The 22,402-nt window shown below is 37.2% G+C and overlaps 1 protein-coding gene across 3 annotated transcripts in view; it reads right to left on the bottom strand.

The window, feature by feature from the left end:
- Nucleotides 1-21,812, bottom strand: part of CCNI (cyclin I) — a 37,982-nt gene extending 16,170 nt beyond the window's left edge. Inside the window, exons 1-3 of one of the 3 annotated variants that reach the window (XM_057547399.1) lie at nucleotides 21,264-21,812; nucleotides 20,846-20,981; nucleotides 7,807-7,963 (exon numbers count right to left, since the gene is read on the bottom strand). In XM_057547399.1, the coding sequence (XP_057403382.1) occupies nucleotides 7,807-7,920 (114 nt within the window). In that variant the 5' untranslated portion in view covers nucleotides 7,921-7,963; nucleotides 20,846-20,981; nucleotides 21,264-21,812. The remainder of the gene's footprint in view (nucleotides 1-7,806; nucleotides 7,964-20,845; nucleotides 20,982-21,263) is intronic. The other 2 variants (XM_057547398.1, XM_057547400.1) reach the window with 2 other exon arrangements.
- Between the last annotated feature and the right edge of the window lie 590 nt (nucleotides 21,813-22,402).

Raw genomic sequence — 22,402 nt, 5'->3', positions numbered from 1 at the left:
AAAGCCATTGAAAAGCAAGAATGAGTTCAGGAGGAGTTTAGCACCCTTCAGGAATAAGGGGCACTAGTAAACACTCCAAACTCTCAGCTGGAATCCTTGGCTACACTCTAGGAGTTGGGGGCAACCAGAGGTGATGAAGCCATACCCAACAGCAACCCAGCCTCCAACCAGCACAGTCCCTCAGTGGATTAAAGTGATTAACCTCCTCTTCAGTTTGCCCACCAGAGGGAAGACTGAACCATCCTGCAGAAAGATAGCATCTAGAGCCTCTACAATTTTTCATAATGTTCAGCAACCAATCAAAAATAACCAGGCATGACAAGACAAAGAACTAAGTGATCAAAAACCAAGAGGAAAAAAAGGGGCAACAAAAAGATCTCAGTCTTTGAGTTACCAGAAAAGGACTTAATATACAAGTAAATAGAGGATGGAAGACAGATGACAATTTTCAGGAGAGAAATGAAATCTATAAAAAAATCCAAAAGGGAAATTCTAGAAATGAAAAATATAACAACTCAAACTAAGAACCCAATACAGGACCTAACAACAAGCTAGGCAAGGGTGGACAGCTATGCTTTGAGGAAAATTTATAGCTCTAAATGAATATATTAAAAAAGAAGAAAACTGGAAAACCAATTATTTAAGCATCTATCTCAAGATAAAGAACAGCAAATTATATAAAGAAAGTAGACAGAAATAATGAAAAAAAGAGCAAAACTAAAAAAAAAAAAAAAAGACATGTCATAATAGGGAAAATCAACAGAACACTGACAGACCTCTAGAAAGGGTGAGTAAGAAAGAAAAAGCACAAATCAACTAAGAAATGAAAAAGGGAACATCACTATGGACCCTTTAGATGGTAAAAAGAGGATATGAGTAACTTTACACAAATAATTTGAAAATTTAGATGAAATGAATAAATTCCTCGAAAAACACAACTCACCAAAACTGAGATAAGATTTAAATGAAGACCTGATTAGCCTCATATTTACCAAAGAAATGGGACTGATTATTAAATACTTTCCCACAAATAAATCTGTAGGCCCCAGTGGCTCTGCAGCAAAACCTTCCAACATTTAAGAAATAATATTAATCTAAACAAACTGAGAACACTGAAAAAAAAAAAAAAAAGCAGGAACACTTCCCAACTCATTTTACAAAGCCAGCATAACTTTACCATGAAAACTTGACAAAGGCATTACAAACCAATCTGACCCATGACCACAGATGCAAAACGCCTAACCAAAATATTAACAAAATCCAATGATGTATAAAAATTCAACACCTATTCATGAAAAAAATCTCTTAGCAAACTAAGGCAGAGAAAGGAATTTCTTAATCTAATAAAGATTAAGAAATATATAACAAATATTATAGTTAATGGTGAAATACTGAAAACTTTCTCCTCAAATTCAGACTTCAGCAGTGTTCTGGAAACCCTAGCTAATTCTGTAAAACAAGAAATACAGAAAGTATAAGGACTGGAAAGAACTAAATAAAACCATGATTATTCACATTTGACATGACTGAGTATAATACACAGAAAATCTTAAAGACTCGGCAAACTATTAGTAAGTTAATTTAGTATGGTCTATATAAAAATCTATTTTATTTCTATATACCAGCATATAGAAGCAAGCATGTAAAAAAAACTAAAACTTTAAAATACCATTTGTAATAGCCTCAACAAGAATCAAATACCCAGGAATAAACCTAAATCACCAAACGTTAAAAGAAACTGAAGACCATCTTTAAAGAAAAATGGAGAAATACTCTATGTCCATGAAATAGAAGACTCATATTATAAACATGTTAATTCTTCCCCAAATCAATCTACAGACCAAAACCCCACAATTTCTTTTTATTTTTCAAAAATTGACAACTATATATAAAAATACATATGGAAGAACAAAGGGCTTAAAATAGACAAGACAATCTTAAAAAAAAGAACAAAGTTTATGCCACCAAAGGCTTATTATAATGCTACAATAACTGAGGCAGTGTGGTATTAAACAGAGGCAAACAGACCAATGATGAAAAAAGGGGCAAGAAACTAACCCACAAATGTATCTACTCATATACAGCAGTCACTTGATTAAAAACAAAAGCATATATCACCGGGGGACTTCCCTGGTGGTTCAGTGGCTAAGACTCCACGCTCCCAATGCAGGGGGCCCGGGTTCGACCCCTGGTCAGGGAACTAGATTCCCCATGCCGCAACTAAAGATCCCACATGCCGCAACTAAAAGATCCCACGTGCCACAACAAGGATCCCGTAAGCGACAACGAATATCCCACGTGCCGCAACTAAGACCTGACACAGCCAAATAAATAAAGAAAAAAAAAGTACATTGCAGGGCAGTGGCGAAAAATGTCTTTCTAATAAATGATACTGGTTTTCCATATGGAGAAAAATTATTCTTGACTCCTCTTACTTCACACATACCAAAAAGGAAAAACAAAACCCTATCTTCATTACCTTGGATCAGGCAAACTTTTTTTTTAGTATCTTTATTGGAGTATAATTGCTTTACAATGTTGTGTTAATTTATTTTGTACAACAAAGTGAATCAGCTATATGTAGACATATATCCCCATATCTCCTCCTTCTTGAGCCTCCCTCCTACCCTCCTTATCCCACCCCTCTAGGTCATCACAAAGCATCGAGCTGATCTCCCTGTGCTATGCAGCAGCTTCCCACTAGCTATCTATTTTACATTTGGTAGTGCATATAGTCATGCTACTCTCTCATTTCGTCCCAGCTTCCCCTTCCCCCTGTGGTCCTCAAGTCCATTCTCTAAGTCTGCATCTTTATTCCTGCCCTGCCACTAGGTTCATCAGTACCGCTTTTTTAGATTCCATATATGTACGTTAGCATACGGTATTTGTTTTTCTCTTTCTGACTTACTTTACTCTGTATGACAGACTCTAGGTCCATCTACCTCATTACAAATAACTCAATTTCATTCCTTTTTATGGCTGAGGGATATTCCACTTTATATATGTGCCACATCTTTATCCATTCATCTGTCGATGGACATGTAGGTTGCTTCCATGTCCTGGCTATTGTAAATAGTGCTGCTATGAACACTGTGATACATGTATCTTTTTGAATTATGGTTTTCTCCAGGTATATGCCCAGTAGTGGGATTGCTGGGTCATACAGTAATTCTATTTTTAGTTTTTTAAGGAAGCTCCACACTGTTCTCCACAGTGGCTGTATCAACTTACATTCCCACCAACAGTGCAGGAGTGTTCCCTTTTCTCCACACCCTCTCCAGCATTTATTGTTTGTAGATTTCTTGTTGATGGCCATTCTTACCGGTGTGAGGTGATACCTCATTGTGGTTTTGATTTGCATTTCTCTAATGATTAGTGATGTTGAGCATCTTTTCATGTGTTTGTTGGCAATCTGTATGTCTACTTTGGAGAAATGTCTATTTAGGTCTTCTGCCCATTTTTGGATTCAGTTGTTTGTTTTTTTGATATTGAGCTGCATGAGCTGCTTATATATTTTGGAGATAATCCTTTGTCAGTTAGGCAAACATTTCTTTAAAAGGACTAAGCAAAAAAATTTTTTTGATAATTTGGTCATTAAAAATTAAGAACTTCTATTCATCAAAAGTCAACACAAATAGAGCTGAAGATATGTGTAATACACAGAGCCTGCAAAAGAACTCTTAACAATTTAAAAAGGAAGTCAATGGAACACAGGTGAAAGATTTGAACAGACATTTAACCAAGAAAGGATATCTAATGGCCAAATAAGCACATGAAAAGCTGCTGAATTTCATTAGTTATCAAGGAAATGCAAATTAAAACCCAATGTGATACTATAACGCTCACCACGATAACTAAAATGAAAAAGACAGACAATACCAAGGGTTGACAAAGATGCAGAGCAACTTGGGACTTTCATACTCTGCTATAAGGGGTAAAAAAAAAAATGTGGTGTAAAAGTGGAATAACAACTTTGGTAAGTATCACAATTGGTGGTATCTGCTAAACCTGAGTATACACATATTCTAGGTTCTAGCAATTCTACCCCTAGGAATATACTCAACAGTAATGTACACGTATGTTCAACAAAAGACAAGCACAAAAAAAGACTCTAATGACCATCAACAGCAGAATGGATAAATGAATTCATATGACGGAATACTACATGGAAATGAGAATTAAATTAACTATGGCTACATGAAGTACCATGGATGCATCTTACACCAAAGAAAATGATGAGCAAAGGAGGCCAGTACACACTTTATGATTACATATATAAATATAATTCAAAACAAGGAAAAACTAATCTGTGATATTAGGATAATGGTTTCTTTGTGGGGAGGGGATAGATGGTAGTTAATTATAAGAAGACACAAGGAGGTGCTAGTAATGTGGTGGTTACACAGTGTTATTTTGTGAAAATTTATAGTTGTACACTTATGATCCGTATACATATACTTTAAGAAACTGTTTACTTAAGGAAAAGAAACAAAACCTATGGGCAAAATAGATTTATTTGTTTACCAAGTCTACAGATGGTACAAAAAGGACAAAGTCAATACATTACATAACAATCATAATTTTAAAGCCAGAAAAATGGGCCAGCATCAACAATTTGAAACTCAGAATAAATATGAAACAGTGCACCTAAGTTAAAAATTTTAAAAGTACACCTAGGATAAGGGAAACTCTGCTTAAAAGTAGAGAAACAAAAACAACAAGGTTTTAAAAACAAGTTCAGTATAAGCCAACAACATGACACTGCTGCCAAAGCATAAAAATTTTTTTTAATTTAGGGCTATATTAATGAAATTATCAAGCCAAGATAAAGTGAGGTAATAGTTTCACTTTATTGCTCATTAATGACAACTCAAATGTCACAATTTAAGAAACACAGTAAATTAAAGAGTATACGTAGAGAAAGAAAAACTGAGAGTCACAATCTTGTCAAATGAAAAATGGTTAAAGAACAAAGGATATTCAACCAGGAGAAGAGATGACTGCGAGCTTAACACCTGACTGTAAGTAGATAAAGGGCTATCATTTAAAACATAAAATGAATTTTTTCTGTACTGCTCCAGCGGAGAGAACTAGAATCAGTAAGTAGCCACTAGAAATAAGCAGTTTTCAGGTTCAATTCAGGAAAAACTTTCCAATAATTGATAGAGCTTTTCTATGGTGGAATGGACAAAGTATGCAAAGTAGAGGATCACTTATCTGAGATGTCAGAACTTTTTTTTTTATTTTGTGGTTAGACTAAATCAGTGTTTCCCAAACCTAACGCATATCAATAAAACTATGAAGTTTTTTTAAAATACAAATTCCATAGTTGTCACCACAAGCAACGTAGGTCTGGGAGGGGCCTGGAATATGTAAGAAGCCTCCTGGGTGATTCTCATACACCTAGTAGCCCAGTGGTTCAAGATCCTGTATTTGAAAACCACATAATTAGATGGCCTTTAAGGTTCCTTCTCAAAATTCTAATGGAAATCATCTTTATATAAACAGCTTGAGGCAAGGTTTGCCTTTGTATATCAAAAGCACTCTGTACATCAAAATAAATTGAGAATATCTGAAAATACATGTCACTTTAACCAGTCTTTAATTTTTTTCCCCCAAATTTGTAACAAAATTGCTGTGTACTTGAAAATACTATTATTATATAAAAGAACTCCTCTAACCTGGATGAATTATAAAGAAATGATAATCAACGTTCATTTAACAAGTGTTTACTGTGAGCCTATTATATGCCAATAAACAAAAATGACAACTCTACCTCAATGGAACTCGGTCAAATCATCAGGGAATTAAAATATTGTGTGCTATCATACAGGAAGTATAGAGTGCTGGGGGAGCACATAGAAGGGGAGTGATAGGTGTATAATATTCTTGCATGACCACTCTGTCCTAAACTGCAAGATAGGATAATGTAAATGACAAGAAAACTGTGAGAGGATGACCCTGAAGTAGAGTTTAGGTGAAGGAAGGGGTAGGAATAAGAAAACTAGAGGGAAAAAAGCTTAAAAATATTTTATTTTTCTGTTTTAACCAGCAACCCCCCCCCCAAAAAAAGAAAAGTGGGAAAAGATACATGTATGGTTTAGGCGCTAAACTTTAGAGACAAGATTGTTTCTCTTATGCAAGGAGGAGTCAAGAAGGAGAGAAAACATGGTTAGAAGCAATATTGGAAAGGGAAGTAGAAAAGCCAGTCCCTGAGAGTCACAGAAGAAAAAAGAATTAGAACTAGAATAGAGAAGTGTCCCTGGGGTTATTCTGTCAAGTGGCTCAAGCCCCTATAGCTCTTTACTCCCATCTCTATCTTATCTCCTATACCCACCAGACCAAGCCCACACACATTTTACAAGAATTAAGTATGGCTTCCGCCTGACATTACTAAAGGCAAAACCTTAAATAGATCCCTCTTATAAGTTCTGATAGTGTTCTGTTCTCTGGTCTAACATCTTAGTAATATTTGTTAAAATGCCTATAATAATAGGCCAGATTAAGCGATAATATAGCAATATACTATAATCTTGGTAGAATATCACCTTCGAAGACCATGTTATAAAAGTATATCATTGTTGGCTGCATGCTGACTCAAGGAGATAGTAGGAGAAAAATGAAAGAAATGGTTCTAAAAGCAGCTGTAATAAAGCTTTGAGGCTTACTAGAATGTCAGAACGTAAGAGCAGGAATTTGTTTTTCTCACTGTTGTATCCCCAGTGCTAGGATAGTGTTCAGAATATGGCAGATACTTAATAAACATTTACTGAATGATTGAATCCCCAGTAATCTAAAAATCACACAAGCATACAAAAATAAAAAATGAAAAACAAAGTATAATGGGAAGAGAACTGCCTCAGGTTCAAAATTATAACTCTACTACTTACTAGTTGAAGTCTTGAACAAATTGGGACTACTGCCTTTTTCAAAGGATTAAATGATATTAAATGTGATAGCACATGCAAATGCTCCTAGTATAAAAGGCATTCATTCAAGCTAACTAATCTTCAGTTCACTAAATGACAATTAGATAACAGTAAATGGAAAACATGTATTTCTTTAGCTTGTGGGAAAGAAGATAAAAGTAGGTTCGAATTAGAAAAAGCATTCAGATATCAATAACCTATGAGCAAAGATTAACCTAAACCAACACAGGAGGAGCTTAGATACTGTCATTTGCCTACACATACCAAAAATTTCTCGGCCACTACTTTTTATCCCAAACACAATGCTAGGTACTAGGGATAAAAAGATGTGTAAGACATGTTACACAGTAAACTTTTGGAATAGACAAATTTCATAGTTATTTGGAAAAAACAACTCTATATGAAATTTCTAAAAGGCATACAGCCAAGAGTAATTGAGAGGCCAGCTGCTGATTATCTCCCTAGAAGCTTTGAACATTGACCTTACATTAGTAGTTTAAGTGAATTCCTTATAAATATTCATGAAAGAGAAAGTTGTTGATCACTAAACACAAGGATTTGACTGTGTTCAGCCTCTGCGGCAAACTATACATCTAGAAATAAAGAAGGCTTATTATTTTAAGTATTGTACTACAAGAAAAGAGAAGGGACATACCTAGCTTCCTAAAGGTGTAACTCAGATAAAACAAAACAAACAAAACCAGTTCATTTTTGTTTTGTTTCAGAATGAAACAAGGAGATGTTTCTCAAATAAATAGAGCATATCTTTAATGGTACATATTTCTCCAATACAGTGTCAAGGTGCAATTACATATGATAGTAGTACACTTAGTTCTAATAAAAGTCACCTGTCTAGAGTAAAAAGAGAAATCATTACCTGATTTGTAGGCATTTTCAGCACATTCACTCTCCACATCTGGGCTTCCCTGGAGATTGCCTTTTCCAGCAGGAAAGACAATCTCTGGTTTTCCAAAGGCGCTGGAAACTTCATGATATCCTTTGGATCTGCCTGCCACCCAGCTTGATGTAGCTACCTATAAAATCAAATATAAAACAATGCTCTATATTTAATTATATACATAGTAACTGTAGCATTATATAAATATGTTGGTACTTATTAAGCAATTCATAAAACAAAATAAAAATGTTATGAGGCAATATAGGATTTTACAGCTCTTTAAGATATCATATATTAAAATGTTACCATAATCATCAGTTATCTAAAACATTCTCACTTTAAATCTGAAATTCAGTTGTAAAGAGAATAAAAACATGACCATATAATTGACAGAACCTTAGGACTTTGATCAAAACATATTATCACTGTGTCAAAAAATTTTAAGTCACAGGCTTTTTAGACTAGGAATTCTTAGAAGTAGTTGTCCCAAATATTTCTCTTAAAAATCTACACAGATAAGGGCTAAACCCTCTTTTCATTAAAAAAAAAGTTACATCAATTACATTAAATCCCACCCATTTCTACTGAATCAGTATGAGACTATCCCCCCCTTTAAGTATGAAACCATCTTGAATTGTGCTCCCACTACAGTGTCCACTAGCTACACATGTAGCCATTAAAATTAGAATTGAATAAAATTAAAATATAATTCCTCAGTCACACCAGCCCCACTTCAAGTGCTCAGCTGTCACATGTGGCCAGTGGATACTGCACTGGACAGTGCAGGAAAGAAACATTTTTATCAATGCAGTAAGTTCTACTGGACGATGCTGATCTAGAAAGCTCAACAGTAGAGTAACTGGCACTCTAAAATGAGCAGCAAGTCTAAAGAGCAACACAGTACAAGGCATCTCAGAGTCCGAGAGACGTTTCTATGTTTCTTAAAAAAAAGGGAAACTATAGAGGTTTGACTGTGTATGGAAAATTGGATTGAGAAGCTGCTGAAGAATGTGAAAAGACAACTAGATTGATGAAAGCTAAACAACTGAAAAGGTTATTAAATTCAGAAAAAAAGATTATGCAAGAAAATAAACATAATAATATACCACAATATTTACATAGCAATAATAATGAAAATACTGAATAGAAATTTCAACACAAACGCTGTAATAAAACTACACTGGTAGGATGAGGGGTGTTGGGAGAAGGTAGAATGAGAGCCTCATCTTTATATTTCAGAGGAAAACCATAAATAATATCTAAAACTTAAATATCAAAAAAACAGCAATAGGTAAGTTACTTGAAAATGTGATCTTAAATAACAAGAGAAATAGGTAAGAGCTGAGAGTGATTAACCTCTGGGGAATGAGAAAAGGGTGGAGAAGCCAAGCAGCAGGGGAATGTGGTTTTTCATTATAGACCTCATATAACTATTCCCTTTTTTCAACTCCGGACCTGTATTACATATATGCTTCAAATTCCAGGCATTCTTTTCAAAAAAATTCAATGTCTAGAATTAACATATGAAAAGTTCCTAATTTTTGATAAAAATTTAAAATTTGAAAAAACAAAAAATACAAACCTAATCTTCAATTTCCATGTTCCCTCTGCCCCAACTTCAGCTACTATCCTCTTTCCTATTTATCACCCCACACACTTCACTTACTATTCAACCTATTGCAAACTACCTCTGGTTAACTGGATTGTAATTTTTTTTCTTTTTGCTTCTTTAAACTCTTGGGTTTTTGCAATTTTTCTATATCAAGCATGAAGTGCTTTTCATACGAAGTAGAAAAAAGTTAAATAACTTAGAAAGTGGAAAATAATAACTATCCTGAAAGGTCCAACTCAAAGGTAATTTCTTCCAAGAACTATCTCCCCTAATAAATTATAAATTCCCTTGCAGTCATATCTACGAATATCATGTTTTTATTACTCACAGTGCCCATCGCACAGTATCCTGATGAAACAGAGACACAACCAAAGGCTCATTTCAACCCTCGGGGCCAAAACCAAAAAACCATAACCAAAACAAACAAACCCAAGTCCAATCTCTTTCACAGGTGAATTCTTCAAATGTTTAAAGGATGCTATCATGCTCACCAGTTCATCCACTGCATTGCTGAAAAACCATTCAAGAGTTTCTCACATGACATGATTTTTGCTCTTCTAAATTAGCACCAGTTTAATTATTAATGCAGTTTAAGATCATTAGCTGTTTCTTTAGAGGCTACACCACATTATCAATTCAGATAAAATTAATGCTCAACGAAAACTCTTAAGACTTTCTAAGGTAACTCCTAGGTGAACTTCCCCTCCACCTGACCCACCTCACTTTGTATGGGTTTTTGGTACCTTTGGGGGGGGGGGAGGGGCGTTACATCCTTGTTCAGGACCTTAAATGCATTTTTTCCTTAAAAAAAAGTCATCTTGTTAAATTCTATCTACTGTTACATTCTGCTTAGATGTTCTGAGATTCCAATTTTGTTGCATTGGTACTTTTCTCAAATTCTCCACAATTAGATAAACAAAGTCACTACAACTTCATCGAATGCAAACATAAATATCAACCTCACAAATAGTATAAACTAGATGTTCACCTGTCTGGACGTATTTAGAAGAAACACCTATATTGGATGGAGACTGAACTTCATAGGTTCTAAGAACTTCTTCTAAACCTAATTTTGGTCTGTAATTGATTAACTCCTGTCAAAACTTATTTATTTCATTCCTTTAGCTACTCTCAACAGGGTGGCTCACCAGGACCTGCCAGCCTTCTCAGCATACCCCAATGGGTGGCTGCCCCTAGTAATTACTCTTCCTTTACAATGATTCCTTTGAAGATTACTTTTAGGGTAGGATGGGTGGGGGACCTGAGAGAAACATATAGGATAGAGTCATGTAAAGAAGTATAAGATCAGGTTCAAGGGATTCTTGTTCCTCAATCTTCTATAATTAAGGCCCTTAATAAGACTTTCAAATATTTAGATGATAGAACAACTTTTTTAAAACAAAGGAATCTGGGTCAAAGAAGAAATCATAAGGGAAATTAGAAAATACTTTGAGATGAATAAAAAAATCAAATGTACTAAAACTTACAGGAAACAATGAAATATTTGTAAATGCCTATATTAAAAAAGATCTCATATGTATAACTGAATCACTTTGCTATACACCTGAAACACAATATTGTAAATCAACTGTAATTCAATAAACAAGAAAAAAAAAAGATCACAAGTCAACACTCTAACCTTCCACTTTAAGACACTGGAAGAAACAGACCAAACTATACCTAAAGCAAGCCAGAAGAAAGAAAATAATAAATATCATAGTGAAAATTAAGGAAGTAGAGAACAGAAAAATAGAGAAAAATCAATGAAACCAAAAAAGTTGGTTCTTTGAAAAGATCAACAAAATTGGCAAACCATTAGCTACACTGACCAAGGAAAAACAGAGATCAAGTACTAAAATCAGGAGTAAAGAAGGGACATTACTACCTATGTTACAGAAATAAAAAGGATCATAAAGAAATTTTTATTAACGATTGTATGCAAATAAATTGGACAACTTAGATGAAAAAGACAAACATTTAGAAACAAACTATCAAAACTGACAACAGAAAAAGCTAAATAGTCATATACCAAGTACTAAAGAGACTGAATTAGTAAAGAAACTAGTGTCAAAGAAAAGCCCATGCCCCAGTGGCTTCGCTGGTGAATTTTACCAAACATCTACAGAAAAATTAATACAAACTCTTCACAAACTCTTCCAAAAACTAGAGGAGGAGGCCTTCTCATTTTATGAAGCCAGTTATTATCCTGCTACCAAAACCAAAGACAACAGCACAAAAACTACAGACCAGTATCTCTTAAATACAGATGCAAAATTCCTCAACAAAATACTAGCAATCTGTATCTGAAAACATAAAAAAGGGACTATACACCATAACCAAGTGGGATTTAGCCCAGGAACACAAAGTTGGTTTAACATTCAGAAATCAATGTAACACACTGTATCAACAGAAGAAAAGAAAGCAATCATTCTTTGCTCACAATAGGGAAATGTAACAAAGGAAAAAAAAAAAGTTCAAATTTCCTTAAACTTTAAAAAATGGGGTATAAATAATACAAGTGAGAAACAAAAAGGATGGAGGACACCTGTGGGGATGTTCCAGATTTTCCAAGCTACAGAAAAATAAAAGTGCAATACATTACCCTAGACTGGATCCTGTACTGCAGAGAAAAATGCTATAAAGGTCATTTTGGGGTCAACTGACATAATGAGAATTTGGACAGATTTGACAAAAGTAAATTATCAATTTAAAATTTACTAAAGTTGGTAACCTTACTGTGACTCTGTAAAAGAATATCCCTATTTTCAGGAAATACACACTGAAAAATTTAGGTGTAAAGGGCCATAATGAATGCTGTAGAGAGAGGGGGTGTAAGATGAGAGGGAAGACACGATAAAACAAATGAAGTAAAAGGCTGAAAATAAGTGAATACAGGTAGTTTCTTTTTGAAATTATTTACAAGTTAACAACACAGAAAAAGCAAAACAAAAACAGAAACCATAATTTATGAGAAAATGTTCTACATTCCTTTTTTAAAATATATGATACAGTGGAGAAAGCGCTGGCTTGAATTCTACTTCTTTTACTAACAATCCACAAGCCTGCTTTCTAATGTTTTAAAAACAGATTATTTGAGATAGCCTCAACCACCAGAGGGCAGACAACAGAAGCAAGAAAAACTACAATCCTGCAGCCTGTGGACCAAAAACCACAGTTACAGAAAGACAGAGAAGATGAAAAGGCAGAGGGCTATGTACCAGATGAAGGAACAAGAAAAAACCCCAGAAAAACAACTAAATGAAGTGGAGATAGGCAACCTTCCAGAAAAAGAATTCAGAATAATGATAGTGAAGATGATCCAGGACCTCGGAATAAGAATGGAGGCAAAGATTGAGAAGATGCAAGAAATGATTAACAAAGACCTAGAAGAATTAAAGAACAAACAAACAGAGATGACCAATACAATAACTGAAATGAAAACTACACTAGAAGGAATCAATAGCAGAATAACTGAGGCAGAAGAACGGATAAGTGACCTGGAAGACAGAATGGTGGAATTCACTGCTGCGGAACAGACTAAAGAAAAAAGAATAAAAAGAAATGAAGACAGCCTAAGAGACCTCTGGGACAACATTAAACGCAACAACATTCGCATTATAGGGGTCCCAGAAGGAGAAGAGAGAGAGATAGGACCAGAGAAAATATTTGAAGAGATTATAATCGAAAACTTCCCTAACATGGGAAAGGAAATAGCCACCCAAGTCCAGGAAGCGCAGAGAGTCCCATACAGAATAAACCCAAGGAGAAACACGCCGAGACACATAGTAATCAAAGTGGCAAAAATTAAAGACAAAGAAAAATTATTGAAAGCAGCAAGGGAAAAACGACAAATAACATACAAGGGAACCCCCATAAGGTTAACAGCTGATTTCTCAGCAGAAACTCTGCAAGCCAGAAGGGAGTGGCATGAAATACTTAAAGTGATGAAAGGGAAGAACCTACAACCAAGATTACTCTACCCAGCAAGGATCTCATTTAGATTTGATGGAGAAATCAAAAGCTTTACAGACAAGCAAAAGCTAAGAGAATTCAGCACCACCAAACCAGCTCTACAACAAATGCTAAAGGAACTTCTCTAAGTGGGAAACACAAGAGAAGAAAAGGACCTACAAAAACAAACCCAAAACAATTAAGAAAATGGTCATAGGAACATACATATCGATAATTACCTTAAACGTGAATGGATTAAATGCCCCAACCAAAAGACATAGACTGGCTGAATGGATACAAAAACAAGACCCATATATATGCTGTCTACAAGAGACCCACTTCAGACCTAGGGACACATACAGACTGAAAGTGAGGGGATGGAAAAAGATATTCCATGCAAATGGAAATCAAAAGAAAGCTGGAGTAGCTATACTCATATCAGATAAAATAGACTTTAAAATAAAGAATATTACAAGAGACAAGGAAGGACACTACATAATGATCCAGGGATCAATCCAAGAAGAAGATATAACAATTATAAATATATATGCACCCAACATAGGAGCACCTCAATACATAAGGCAACTGCTAACAGCTCTAAAAGAGGAAATCGACAGTAACACAATAATAGTGGGGGACTTTAACACCTCACTTACACCAATGGACAGATCATCCAAAATGAAAATAAATAAGGAAACAGAAGCTTTAAATGACACCATAGACCAGATAGATTTAATTGATATATATAGGACATTCCATCCAAAAACGGCAGATTACACGTTCTTCTCAAGTGCACACGGAACATTCTCCAGGATAGATCACATCTTGGGTCACAAATCAAGCCTCAGTAAATTTAAGAAAATTGAAATCATATCAAGCATCTTTTCTGACCACAACGCTATGAGATTAGAAATGAATTACAGGGAAAAAAACGTAAAAAAGTCAAACACATGGAGGCTAAACAATACGTTACTAAATAACCAAGAGATCACTGAAGAAATCAAACAGGAAATAAAAAAATACCTAGAGACAAATGACAATGAAAACACGACGACCCAAAACCTATGGGATGCAGCAAAAGCGGTTCTAAGAGGGAAGTTTATAGCTATACAAGCCTACCTAAAGAAACAAGAAAAATCTCAAGTAAACAATCTAACTTTACACCTAAAGAAACTAGAGAAAGAAGAACAAACAAAACCCAAAGTTAGCAGAAGGAAAGAAATCATAAAGATCAGAGCAGAAATAAATGAAATAGAAACAAAGAAAACAATAGCAAAGATCAATAAAACTAAAAGTTGGTTCTTTGAGAAGATAAACAAAATTGATAAGCCATTAGCCAGACTCATCAAGAAAAAGAGGGAGAGGACTCAAATCAATAAAATCAGAAATGAAAAAGGAGAAGTTACAACAGACACCGCAGAAATACAAAACATCCTAAGAGACTACTACAAGCAACTTTATGCCAATAAAATGGACAACCTGGAAGAAATGGACAAATTCTTAGAAAGGTATAACCTTCCAAGACTGAACCAGGAAGAAACAGAAAATATCAACAGACCAATCACAAGTAATGAAATTGAAACTGTGATTAAAAATCTTCCAACAAACAAAAGTCCAGGACCAGATGGCTTCACAGGTGAATTCTATCAAACATTTAGAGAAGAGCTAACACCCATCCTTCTCAAACTCTTCCAAAAAATTGCAGAGGAAGGAACTCACCCAAACTCATTCTATGAGGCCACCATCACCCTGATACCAAAACCAGACAAAGACACTACAAAAAAAGAAAATTACAGACCAATATCACTGATGAATATAGATGCAAAAATCCTCAACAAAATACTAGCAAACAGAATCCAACAACACATTAAAAGGATCATACACCACGATCAAGTGGGATTTATCCCAGCAATGCAAGGATTCTTCAATATACGCAAATCAATCAATGTGATACACCATATTAACAAATTGAAGAATAAAAACCATATGATCATCTCAATAGATGCAGAAAAAGCTTTTGACAAAATTCAACACCCATTTATGATAAAAACTCTCCAGAAAGTGGGCATAGAGGGAACATACCTCAACATAATAAAGGCCATATATGACAAACCCACAGCAAACATCATTCTCAATGGTGAAAAACTGAAAGCATTTCCTCTAAGATCAGGAACGAGACAAGGATGTCCACTCTCACCACTATTATTCAACATAGTTCTGGAAGTCCTAGCCACGGCAATCAGAGAAGAAAAAGAAATAAAAGGAATACAAATTGGAAAAGAAGAAGTAAAACTGTCACTGTTTGCGGATGACATGATACTATACATAGAGAATCCTAAAACTGCCACCAGAAAACTGCTAGAGCTAATTAATGAATATGGTAAAGTTGCAGGTTACAAAATTAATGCACAGAAATCTCTTGCATTCCTATACACTAATGATGAAAAATCTGAAAGAGAAATTATGGAAACACTCCCATTTACCATTGCAACAAAAAGAATAAAATACCTAGGAATAAACCTACCTAGGGAGACAAAAGACCTGTATGCAGAAAACTATAAGACACTGATGAAAGAAATTAAAGATGATACCAACAGATGGAGAGATATACCATGTTCTTGGATTGGAAGAATCAACATTGTGAAAATGAGTATACTACCCAAAGCAATCTACAGATTCAATGCAATCCCTATCAAATTACCAAGGGCATTTTTTACGGAGCTAGAACAAATCATCTTAAAATTTGTATGGAGACACAAAAGACCCCGAATAGCCAAAGCAGTCTTGAGGCAAAAAAATGGAGCTGGAGGAATCAGACTCCCTGACTTCAGACTATACTACAAAGCTACAGTAATCAAGACAATATGGTACTGGCACAAAAACAGAAACATAGATCAATGGAACAAGATAGAAAGCCCAGAGATTAACCCACGCACCTATGGTCAACTAATCTATGACAAAGGAGGCAAAGATATACAATGGAGAAAAGACAGTCTCTTCAATAAGTGGTGCTGGGAAAACTGGACAGCCACATGTAAAAGAATGAAATTAGAATACTCCCTAACACCATACACAAAAATAAACTCAAAATGGATTAGAGACCTAAATATAAGACTGGACACTATAAAACTCTTAGAGGAAAACATAGGAAGAACACTCTTTGACATAAATCACAGCAAGATCTTTTTCGATCCACCTCCTAGAGTAATGGAAATAAAAACAAAAATAAACAAGTGGGACCTAATGAAACTTCAAAGCTTTTGCACAGCAAAGGAAACCATAAACAAGACGAAAAGACAACCCTCAGAATGGGAGAAAATATTTGCAAATGAATCAACGGACAAAGGATTAATCTCCAAAATATATAAACAGCTCATTCAGCTCAATATCAAAGAAACAAACACCCCAATCCAAAAATGGGCAGAAGACCTAAATAGACATTTCTCCAAAGAAGACATACAGACGGCCACGAAGCACATGAAAAGATGCTCAACATCACTAATTATTAGAGAAATGCAAATCAAAACTACAATGAGGTATCACCTCACTCCTGTTAGAATGGGCATCATCAGAAAATCTACAAACAACAAATGCTGGAGAGGGTGTGGAGAAAAGGGAACCCTCTTGCACTGTTGGTGGGAATGTAAATTGATACAGCCACTATGGAGAACAATATGGAGGTTCCTTAAAAAACTAAAAATAGAATTACCATATGACCCAGCAATCCCACTACTGGGCATATACCCAGAGAAAACCGTAATTCAAAAAGACACGTGCACCCGAATGTTCACTGCAGCACTATTTACAATAGCCAGGTCATGGAAGCAACCTAAATGCCCATCAACAGACGAATGGATAAAGAAGTTGTGGTACATATATACGATGGAATATTATTCAGCCATAAAAAGGAACGAAATTGAGTCATTTGTTGAGAAGTGGATGGATCTAGAGACTGTCATACAGAGTGAAGTAAGTCAGAAAGAGAAAAACAAATATCGTATGTTAATGCATGTATGTGGAACGTAGAAAAATGGTACAGATGAGCCAGTTTGCAGGGCAGAAGTTGAGACACAGATGTAGAGAATGGACATATGGACACCAAGGGGGGAAAACTGCGATGAGGTGGGGATGGTGATGTGCTGAATTGGGCGATTGGGATTGACATGTATACACGGATGTGTATAAAACTGATGCCTAATAAGAACCTGCAGTATAAAAAAACAAACAAAACAACTAATACTAAACTTTCATTGGGTTATTTGTATGGAAATATGTTAATATAAATGTTTCAGACATTACATGAAATTTCTAAAAATCTTATATTTGTATTTGTATGGAAATATGTATGGAAATATGTTAATATAAATGTTTCAGACAGTACATGAAATTTCTAAAAATCTTATATTTGTATTTGTATGGAAATATGTATGGAAATATGTTAATATAAATGTTTCAGACATTACATGAAATTTCTAAAAATCTTATATTTGTATTTGTATGGAAATATGTATGGAAATATGTTAATATAAATGTTTCAGACATTACATGAAATTTCTAAAAATCTTATATTTGTATTTGTATGGAAATATGTATGGAAATATGTTAATATAAATGTTTCAGACATTACAGGAAACGTCTAAAAATCTTATATGTTCTGGTATAATGTTATAAGTAATAATCCTAGTTATTACTTTAAAATGTATATCTCAGAAATAACTAATTTTCTTGTCAACTGCATTATTATGAACTTTCATCAAATCTTTAACCATGGTCATTTTTAAGTCTTTTGTCATTTACAGACAGTTCTGGGTGTACTCTGATGATTTTGCAAATATGTTCCTATAAAAGAGTTTCATCTTCAAGAAATTCATGGAAAAGACTCTGACAAGTACAGGTTTCTGGTAACTGACTGTACTGCTGAACTGAATGAATAAGCATTTTCAGAACTCTAATGAAAAACTGATGAACTCATAAAAGTGCTAACAAAAGATCAAGATGAAAAAAAAGAAATTAATTACATGGGACTGAGTGAACTGATGAGGATGAGTATAATTTTTGTGACTTTCTGTCTGAATAAAAAAAAAAAAAAAAATCCCACAAGGACTCAGAGGAAAAGAATATACAAATCAATTTTCACTGCAAAGTAAAGGAGCTGTTACAGTGGAGGATTACTGGACTGAATGTCAATGTTATGACATAGTATAAGTGTGTTTCATGTTTGGTAATTGCAATCATTGTTGCTTTTGTTGTGGTCATCCATGTACAATGCTTGGTGTCAGTCTATCTATCTCTTGTAAAAATAAAATACAGTGTGTGTGTGTGGAAAAAAAAAAAAAAAAACAAAAAAACAAAATTGCCCCCAACGACTTCTGAGAGTTCTCCAGTCACGTGTCCCACATCTGCTCAGGAGCCCACCCTTAAAAAAAAAAAAAAAAAAAACAGATTATTTGAGCTAGATGAAAAATGAATCCTGCTAAAGAAAAAAACACAAACACTAAAAATATAACTTTACTGTTTTAAATAACAGAACTTTATAGTTTTATGTTGTTATTTTATGCCCACTAATGGTCACATTCAGAATTCTGAATGCTCAGGTAGAAAAGTCTCTAGGAACTAAAAAACAAAAAGACTGTATTTTGGTTGGCATATTCCATAAACTTTGACCTTGAGCGTTTCACATTTCTCCTCCCATTCTTTCAATTGCTGCTTCTGCTTCTTCCTCTATGTTTATCAAATACCTTAATGTCTGAGTGAATAGTTTATAAAACACTTAATTGTACAGCATTAACTATGTTACAAATCAGCATACAGGGCCTCTTGCTCTTCTGAGGAAAAGTGCTGCACAGTGCTGGGTATACAACAGAAACAACTTCATTAACATGGAATTATTGTATTTATTATGTTCAAAACACCAACTCCATTAATAATTTTGTACTGGTGCTGACTTCCAGATCTTAGTTCCTCTTATAAAAAGAGGGATTTATTAATGTGACCATACAAAAACCTCATGTTCTATTATTATCTCCTTGACTTTACGCCCTTAACCTAATAATGAACTACAGGTACTTATAATTCCAAAACACCCTGCTTTATCCCAATCTCCATCACTCTCCACATCCTGTTCTTTCAACTTGAAATGTCCTCTAGCTTGCACTCTCCTTCCTACAGAGTTGTCATTTCCATCATATGTACTTGAACATAATTCTACTTTTGCATTTAATTGCTCCGTGAGAGCTGTCTATTTGTAGGCTGGTCTCTCCTACTAACCATGAGTTCCTTGATGGCAAACACTCTCCAGAGTTTAGCACTGTGCCAAATAAATAATAATAAGAGCTTACACTTGTTAAGTGCTTAACAACTAAAAACAATGAGTGCTTACTACTTGGCCAGGTATTGTTCAAAGTACTATGCCATATTAACTCCTCGAACACAAAGGAGGGTATAATTATTAAGTCTGTATTATTATTAAACCCCCTTCAAAGATGAAGAAACATGGACAGAAAAATGAGTACTTTCCATTTTTAAAGTAGTATACAATCAGAATAAAACATGTACACACACTTTAAGCTTCCAATCTTGACCAAGAAACATTTTAGAGTTCCATTCTAAACTACTGACACTAGGATGTCACATTGCCACGTAAACTCACTCATCTCAGTTTAACTGCAAACCATCCCGGTGCACCTTCCCGACACACGCTGATTCTACTAGCCTGCTCTTCATTAGTATTGAGAAACTTCTTCTAGTCCAGAAGCTTAGAATCTCTGATGCATCTGGTCCCAGACTAGCAAATGTTGAATCCTGTCCCTTCTTCCTTAATCTATTTGTCCGTTCCCTTCTATTTCCTCTGCCACAAATGACCTGGAAAAGCCAGAAGCAGATAACGCTACTTTAATCTGTTCCGGGACCGAGACGGTATAGCACAGCCTGCCTGGGCTGGAATTCTGGCCACCGGGTTCCAGCTGTCCTCTAGTGGGAAAATTAATCTTATGCAGCCTCAGTTTCACTCACCCGTAAAATGCTCCTGAACTACCTGCCCCGTGAAGATTCAATAAGTTGCAAGCCACTTATAACGATGCCTCTCCGATAATAAGCCTCAACAAGTGTTATTATTAACATCCTAAAGCCACACTGCTGCTGCTCAAACGTTGAGTGTCTCCCACTGACAGAATAAAAGCTAAATACTTTAGCCTAACATTCAACGATCTCCAGTCTGATTCCATCCTGCCTCCGGAGCGATACCTTCCACTATTTTGCCGTCTAATTCTCAACTCCTAACAAAACGATCTGCAGTGGAACCTCTAGCTCGGCAGAGGGGGTTCTGCCCTCTTTTCAAATTTCCGGTATTATCTGCCCTACAGGGTGCAATTCAAAGCTCACCTCCTCTCCAGATTCCCCCGACTCACCCCAACCCCGGGAAACGTGCCCCTCCCCCGAGCTCCCGCAGCGGCTCACCCCATTCATCCGTCCTCCTCCCCCACCCCCGCCCGCTCTGCAATGTGAATGATGTTCCCGCGGGTCCCGCGGAGGCGTCGAGGTCTAGGGGCGGGGGTGTGTCCCCTTCTTTGTGTACCGCACAGGCTCGCGGACCCTAGAACGCGCATTAGGAAGCAGCTTGCTGTTGCTACAAGAAAGTTAGTCGCCGACGGGAAAACTGGCCCGAAAGGGAACCCAGCGGAGCCGTTTCCAAACTGGGCAGGTGCCTGAGTTGCAGGCGCGAGGAGACAAGAGGGGCGTCCGGGAGGTTTCCCGGAGGGGGCGGCGGGGGCGGGGCTCAGCCGAGGGGCGCGCGCCGGCGGCGCGGGGCTGCAGGGGGCTCGCGCGCGGGTCGCGGGGACGCGTGGAGCCCCTCCCCCCGTCCCCGCCCGCTCACCTTCTCCTCCTCTTCCTCCTCCTCCTCCTCCTGCCCGGCAGAGCTGTAGGCCTCACAGTGGTGACGAGGGGTCATCCGGGGGCCCGTTACCACCTCATTTTCCTCAGCGCGCGGCGACGGGGCGCGCGGGACGAGGACGGGGCCGACTGAGGAGGGAGAAGAGGGGGAACCGGGCCGGAGGGCGCGGGCGCTCGAGCGGGACGCACGGCTGCGGCCTGTGGGTCGGTCAGCGAATTAGTTCCATGACGCCCCCGGACCTGAGGCCGCTGCCGGTCCCGCTCCTCCAACCGCAGCCGCTTGTGCCCGGGTGGGGAGGGGGTTCCCGCTCGCCATAGGGCGGCGGGGGCCGGGGAGAGGCGGGGGGTGAGACCGGCTCTGCCCCTGCCCGGGGGAAGCGCCTCCGAGGGGAAATGGTGAAAGGGGGGGAAAGGGGGAAAAGGAAAAAAAAAGGAAGGGGAAAGGGGGGGAAAAAAATAAGAAAAAACGAGACAGAGGCGCTGCCGCGTCCGCTCGCGGGGAAGGCTGGGGAGGGAGGGGAAGGGAGAAAGAAGTGCCGGCTTCGTCGGCTCCGCCCTCGCGGACCGATTCCTAGACTCGCTCACTCCTTGTAAACAACACTGAACTGGCCTCTGGACCCTCTCCCGTTTTCCTCTCCGCCGCGTTCTCCGTCCAGCGAACGTACAGAGAAGTCCGGCAAAAAGCTGGGCTGTTGGAAACGGGCTGGGAAAGTCTCTGGCATTGGGGTGGGAGGAGGGCTAAGAGAAGCTAAATGTGCGTGGACTCGTTTTCCTTGGAGGAGCGGAAGGGTTCCTCTTCGACTGCACGGTGACGTAAGCGCCTTCTGAGCTCGCTGGAAGAGGCGTGCGGTGGCCGGAGAGTGCGCTGCGCATGCGGCCCAGGGAAGAAAGAAGCAGCTGAGCGCTTAGCTTGGGGGTGGGGTCTTATAGGGATGCTCCTCTGGCCGAACAGAGCGCTACGTGGTTTTATCCAGCTTGTCTTTGTCTCTGGGGCTTGTAAAAGGATTTGTTGGAAAGGGCCGCGATCTGTTGCGTAAAGATCTTGCGTTCTTTGTTGACCTCCCAAAAAGTTCTGTGTTCTCTTCTTACCATTGACGTGTAAATAGAATTGCGGATTTTTTC

This window comes from Balaenoptera acutorostrata, chromosome 5, assembly GCF_949987535.1.
Source record: "Balaenoptera acutorostrata chromosome 5, mBalAcu1.1, whole genome shotgun sequence".
Classification (NCBI taxonomy): domain Eukaryota; kingdom Metazoa; phylum Chordata; class Mammalia; order Artiodactyla; family Balaenopteridae; genus Balaenoptera; species Balaenoptera acutorostrata.
Note: the sequence above shows the minus strand (reverse complement) of the source record. Positions and strands in the feature narration are given on the sequence as shown.